We start from the raw sequence: 6,000 nt of genomic DNA on the forward strand, positions 1-6,000 counted from the left end.
ATCATCCTAGTAGCTCTTCTCTGCACCTGTTCCAGTTTGAATTCATCTTCCTTAAAACATGGGAGACCAGAATTGCACACGCTATTCCAGAGGAGTTCTCACCAGTGCCTTGTACTAACACTTCCCTGTCTCTACTGGAAATACCTTGCCTGATGCATCCTGGGACTGCATTAGCCTTCTTCACAGCTTCATCAGATTGGCAGCTCACAGTCATCCTGTGATCAACCAATATACCCAGCTCTTTCTCTTCCTCTTCTCTTCCCTTCCAACTGATAAGTCCCCAGTTTATAGCAAAAATTTCATCCCATTTCTATTACTAGTTTTCAAGGTCATCCAGATCTTGTATGATATTCCGGTCCTCCTCCACATTGGCAATACCTGCCAACTTTGTGTCATCCGCAAATTTTATTAGCCCTCTCCCACTGTTTGTGCCAAAGTCAGTAATAAAAATGTGAAATAAGATTGGTCCCAAGACTGATTCCGAAGAAACTCCACTAGTAACCTCCCTCCAGCCTGACAGTTCACCTTTCAGTATGACCCATTATACTCTCCCGTTTAACCAGTTCCTATCCACCTTATTAATATTATGACCCCTATCATATTAATCCCATCTTCTCCAATTTAACTAATAATTTACCACGTGGAACTGTATCAAATGCCTTACTGAAATCCAGGTAGATTAGATCTGCTGCATTTCCTTTGTCTAAAATATCAGTTATCTTCTCAAAGAAGGAGATCTGGTTGGTCTGGCATGATCTACCTTTTGTAAAACAATGTTGTGTTTTATCCCAATTACCATTTACCTCTATGTCCTTAACGACTTTCTCTTTCAAAGTTTCTTCCAAGACTTTGCATACAATTGAGGTCAAATTAACAGACCTGTAGTTTCCTGGGTCACTTTTTTCCCTTTCTTAAAAATCGGTACTATATTAGCAATTTCTCAGCCATAGGGCATGACCCCTGAGTTTACAGATTCATTAAAATTCCTTGCTATTGGACTGGCAATTTCATGTGCCAGTTCCTTTAATATTCTGGGATGGAGATTCTCTGGGCCCCCCGATTTAGTCCCATTAAGTGGTTTGAGTTTGACTTCTACCTTGGGTGTTGCAATTTCTACTTCCATATCCTCGTTCCCATTAGCCACCCTGCCACTGCTCCAAAGCTCTTCATTACCCTCACTAAAAACTGAGGCACAGTATTTGTTTAGGTGTTGGGCCATCTTTAATCCTCACCCCATCCTCAGCGCTTAGCAGTCCCACTTCTTCTTTCCTTGTTTTCTTTTTATTTATATGGCTATAGAACCTTTTACTATTGGTTTTAATTCCCTTTGCAAGGTTCAACTGTGCTTGGCTTTTGGCAGTTCTCCACTTTATCCCTATGCTTTCCAAACTCCAAGAGGTAGCTTTCCTTGCTGATCCTTCCCATCTTCCATTCTTTTTAGGCTTTCTGCTTTCTCTTAATCACCTGTTTGAGATGCTTGTTTATCCAGCTTGGTCTACAACCCTTCCCTTTCACTTCCTGCACCAGTAGTTCTAGTTCCTCCATTTTGTTACCCAGGCTCCTGGCATTGTTGCACAAACATAATAGTTGTTTCTGCTCGGCAAGGGTACTGGAACAATTTTTATAGTGGTGGTGCTGAGAGCCACTGAACCAAACTATAAACTCAGTATATAATGGAAACCACTTCAAGGTAGGGGGTGTGGCAGCACCCCCAGTTCCAGCACCTATGCTGCTTGGCATCGCCCAGATTCCTCACACAACTGGGTACTGTCATTCTACTGCCAGTATTGCCTACCTGATTGTTAGCTTCATTGGTATTGGCACTATCTTTCCTCTTAATGTTCATTCTCCTACCCACTCCTGTATTCTTTCTTACTTGATTTTCCTCCCACTCAGTGTTAGAATCAGGCATAGAGATTACATGAGCATCGCCCACCCGTCTCCCCCAAGTTCCTAGTTTAAAGCTCTTTTGATCAGTTGTGCCAGCCTCCATCCCAGAAGGCTATTTCCCTCCCTACTCTGATGGAGTCCATCTCATGAGAACATCCTCTGTCCATGAATTGCCTCCCAGTGGTTGAACGTCCCAAAGCCCTCCTTATAGCACCATTGACTGAGCCATCTGTTGCTCATCATAATCTTGTCTTGCCATCAGAGTGGATGCTTCCATTAGGACCCTCTTCAGCCTCAGGTTCACATCCTGTACCTTAGCTCCCGGCAGACAGCACCCCCTTCTGTTCTCCAGATCAGCTCAGGCCTATCTTTTTTTCTTAGTAGGGAGCTACTAATCACATAGACCAGCCTCTTCCTGGTGTTGGTGCAATTCTCTGGCCTTCTTCCTGTTCTCTCTGGCTGCAAGTCTTATTGTCTCTTGTTCTGCCTTGCAATCTTCTGAGAGTCATCCTGTATCCTCCTCTGAACTTTTGGTATCTCCATTGACTCTTCCCCTCTTCTTATAGGACTAGCTGCTCTTCTCTTCTTCCTGGCCCTCCCATCTTCATTCACTGACTGCTGAGCCCCTTCTTCATTTTCCAATTTATCAAACCTGTTCCTGAGCTCTATTTCTCCTTCACTGGCTGGTCTTTTCCTCTGCCTGATTCTCATAGTCACATGCTTCCACTGGCCACTTTCCTCACCCAACAGTTTCCCCTCAGAGTTCTGCAGTCCAGCTTTCATCTGTGAATCTTGACTTTTCCCTTCAGCCTCCTCTTGCCTTCCCTCCATCATCTGCTCAAAATCCCCTTCAAAACTCAACCACAGTTTCCACCTGCATCTCAGAACCTCAGATCTTCTCTTCCATCAGCTCTATCAGGCAGCACTTCATACAAACCAAGTTCTTTTCAGGTACCTTCTCCAGAATAATTTACAACCTGCAACCTCCATATCCGGTCATCTTCTCTGTCTCTTCCATGCCACTGCTGCCTCTGTGGCTGCCATAGCCTTCCCCCCTAAACTCCTACTGAGGAAAAAACAACAAAAACAAAAAAACAAAAAACCCCATACAAACACCAAACCAAAAGCAGAACTCTCCTTATTTTCAGCTGTTTGCTGGCTCCTATGCTGATGCTCCATGATGGTCTCAAGGGATCTGTGGTCTGATTGCACTATTACCGGGTGGCCAGAAGTGTATTGATGGAATTGTTAAGCAGCCACTGGCCAAGTGCTACTCCTAGGCTTAAGAGTAGTCTTGGCAACGCCTCTCAGGCAATCTGGCCAATTAGGGGTTTCAGCTGCAGCAAGCTAGTTGATTCCAAGCCCAGTTGCGGGCTCTCATTCCTGACTTTACCACACCCTTCAAGGGCACCTCCCTGTGGTCTGTTTTCTCAGGAGGAGACCTGGGGCATGGATGTTTTCATAACAAGCTTGATCAGGGCATCCAGATCAGCCAGTGGCTCTAGTCACTCCAGTTTATGTTTGATCTCACCTTTGAGGCTGAGCCGGAAGTGGTAGCTGTGCGCAGCCTCGTTCCGTACAGTGTCAGCTATCAGACACCATAACTCCAGGGCATAAGTAGCAATTGGCTGGTGTCCCTGCCACAGGGTTTGGAGTGTGGCCGCATGCCTATGGCTCAGGTCAGCAAAAATTACTGCCGGGGCTTGAACAAAGTCCTCAGATTGGTTCAGGAAAGGGCTAGATTTTTCCAGGAGTGGGGAGGCCTCTGCAGTAAGCAGGCTAGTGATACGTCCCACCCGAGAGCGGTCAGTGGAGAAGGTGGGGCAGGATGGCAGGTGCAGCAGGAATAGGAGCCGGCACTGGTCCATAAAACTATGGAACTGGCTGAGGGCACTGTCAAACTTGTCTGTCAGGGGAATTTTAGGTTTGTAAGGGGGAAGTTACAGGTGATGCTACGTGCCTGCAGTGTAGCATTCTGCACCTGCAAGGTGTCTACCTGCCGCTGTAGGTTTTGTATGACACCCACTTTCTCTGACAGAGAGATGCTGGCCTTAGTGGGATCCACTCCAGTAACTGACCCACTTCCACTTCCCTTCTTTATCTTCTTTTTGGTTGGGCTACTCAGTGTCACAGACTGGGACACGGGACAGTCAGGCCTAGTGGTTGGAGCCAGAGTCAAGCTACAGGAGCCAGAGCTGAGGGTCAAGGCCAGGGTAAGGAACCAGGAGTCAGAAACTGAGCAGGGGAGCAGAGCTGGAGTGGGCTGGAGCAAGGCTGGGAACAAAGAGACACAGGAACAATCACAGCTGTGGGTATAAGCGGTGAGCAGCCACTGGCCAAGTGCTACTGCTGGGCTTACTAATAGTCCTGGAAATGCCTCTCAGCCAACTGGGCAATCTGGCTGATTAGGGGTTTCAGCCATGGTTACCTAGCTGATCCTAGCCCAGGTATAGGCCCTCATTCTTATGCCCTCCTGCCCGCAGGATGGACAAGCCCTGGCCCAACCCCCCACTCCCTCCGCCCCTGGGATGGACAAACCCTAACCCAACCCCCACCCCCACCCTCACCGGATGGACAAGCCCTGACCCTGCACCCATGGATCGGACCCCATGGTGCTAGGCACTCTGCACACACACAATACATAGACAGTTTCTACCCTAAAAGACTCAGAGCCTAAGAATATGGCTGGAGAAAGCAGGAAGGAATCTAAACTGGGCTAGGTGAGGGGCACAGGTGGCTATAGAGTTGGGCAGCATATGCAGCAGTCACAGCACTCCAGCTGCCCAGACATTGCCAGGGTTGTGATGACAGCAGCCAGGACTCAGAGTCCCCTACAGCTGTGCCCCATCCTGGGTGCCTGCATTCATCCCATGGTGCAAGACACTCTATCTAAATGGGGTGAGTTCTGTACGTACCGTTTTTGCCCTGCTGATCAGGCACCGGAGTAAATCCTTGATGCTGTTGGCCTTGTTTCTCTGGAAATACACACTGGCTTGAGTTTGGCCATACCATGTGGCAAGTGGCACCACTGGCCAGCCCAGTTCCAGCTCTGGAGGCTGCACGTCAGACATGAGTGGGAAGTAGGTACCAGAGCTTAGTTCAGAGAAAAGGGAGGCCCTGTCCTCAGTGTCTCCCTCTTTGGGCTCGGTCTCATGCCCCTTCCTTGCATTAGGCTCCGGGATACTCTGGCTTCTGTGCTGGCTCATGTAGTCCATGTCTAGGGGGGAGAGAAATGGCAGCTCCTGTTCCTCAGCAATGGCTTGCAGATAGCCAGGCTCCCCCTGCTCCAGAAAGGCATCCATAGCCAGCCTGGCTGTCTCACTGTGCTGCAGCACCGGGGGGATGGACTTCCTCCACCACAGCTTCTTCAGCTTCTCCAGCCGACTCCGCAGCAGTCCAGACACCCCAGGACTGTCCCCAGAGCCCCTCTGGAGCCGGGACCTGGCCTGAACATGGTGGCTGAACATGATGAGAGCTGCTGCTGCTAACCCTCCGGAGGTTCTGCCTGTTGTATTCTTCAGCGGCTGCTCTGGCCCACCCTTCCAACACTCTGTCTCTCTCTGATTTTCCTCAGCTCTTTCACAACGGGTTCCCCTGGAGCTCTGGGACATGAGAGCTCAGTGCACCTTGTCGCTTCCTCTCTAGGGCTGCCAACAGTTCCTTAGGAGAAGGGACGTCCCTTATTTCTTCATCTCTGCACAACAAGTTCAGGAGTTGCTGAGTGCTGAAAAAAGCAGCAAGAAATACCCCAGGCGAATGTAGGTGAGTCCTGTTTATTAATTATTAATAATAATATCGGGAGGGGTGCTAAGAGAACAGCCCCTTATTTTTGAAATAGTGTTGGCAACCCTACCTGAATCTGCATTAGTTGTCAGTTACTGCTGAATATCCCTCCACTCCGGGGGAAGAGGTAGTTTTCAGCAATTCTTGCTTTCACTTTTGTTGGCTGCCGTTGTGATTCTCAGTGTCTGGCTTGTTGCTTCCAGATAGATTCAAGAATTAATAGGCCTCACGTACTGACACCCAGGCAGGTTTCTGCTCTCACCTCAGCTTGTCTGCCAGCCAGGGTGCAACCTGCCGGGTCAGGTCCTGTGCTCAGAGTGGAATGCA

At 48.7% G+C, this 6,000-nt stretch overlaps 1 protein-coding gene across 1 annotated transcript in view; it reads right to left on the minus strand.

Annotated features, from left to right (window-relative positions):
* Window positions 1-5,551, minus strand: part of FAM83C (family with sequence similarity 83 member C) — a 29,363-nt gene extending 23,812 nt beyond the window's left edge. Inside the window, exon 1 of the mRNA XM_007053942.4 lies at window positions 4,806-5,551. Within this exon, the coding sequence (XP_007054004.3) occupies window positions 4,806-5,501 (696 nt within the window). The 5' untranslated portion in view covers window positions 5,502-5,551. The remainder of the gene's footprint in view (window positions 1-4,805) is intronic.
* Window positions 5,552-6,000: the final 449 nt, after the last annotated feature.

This window comes from Chelonia mydas, chromosome 13 (assembly GCF_015237465.2).
Source record: "Chelonia mydas isolate rCheMyd1 chromosome 13, rCheMyd1.pri.v2, whole genome shotgun sequence".
Taxonomy (NCBI): Eukaryota; Metazoa; Chordata; order Testudines; family Cheloniidae; genus Chelonia; species Chelonia mydas.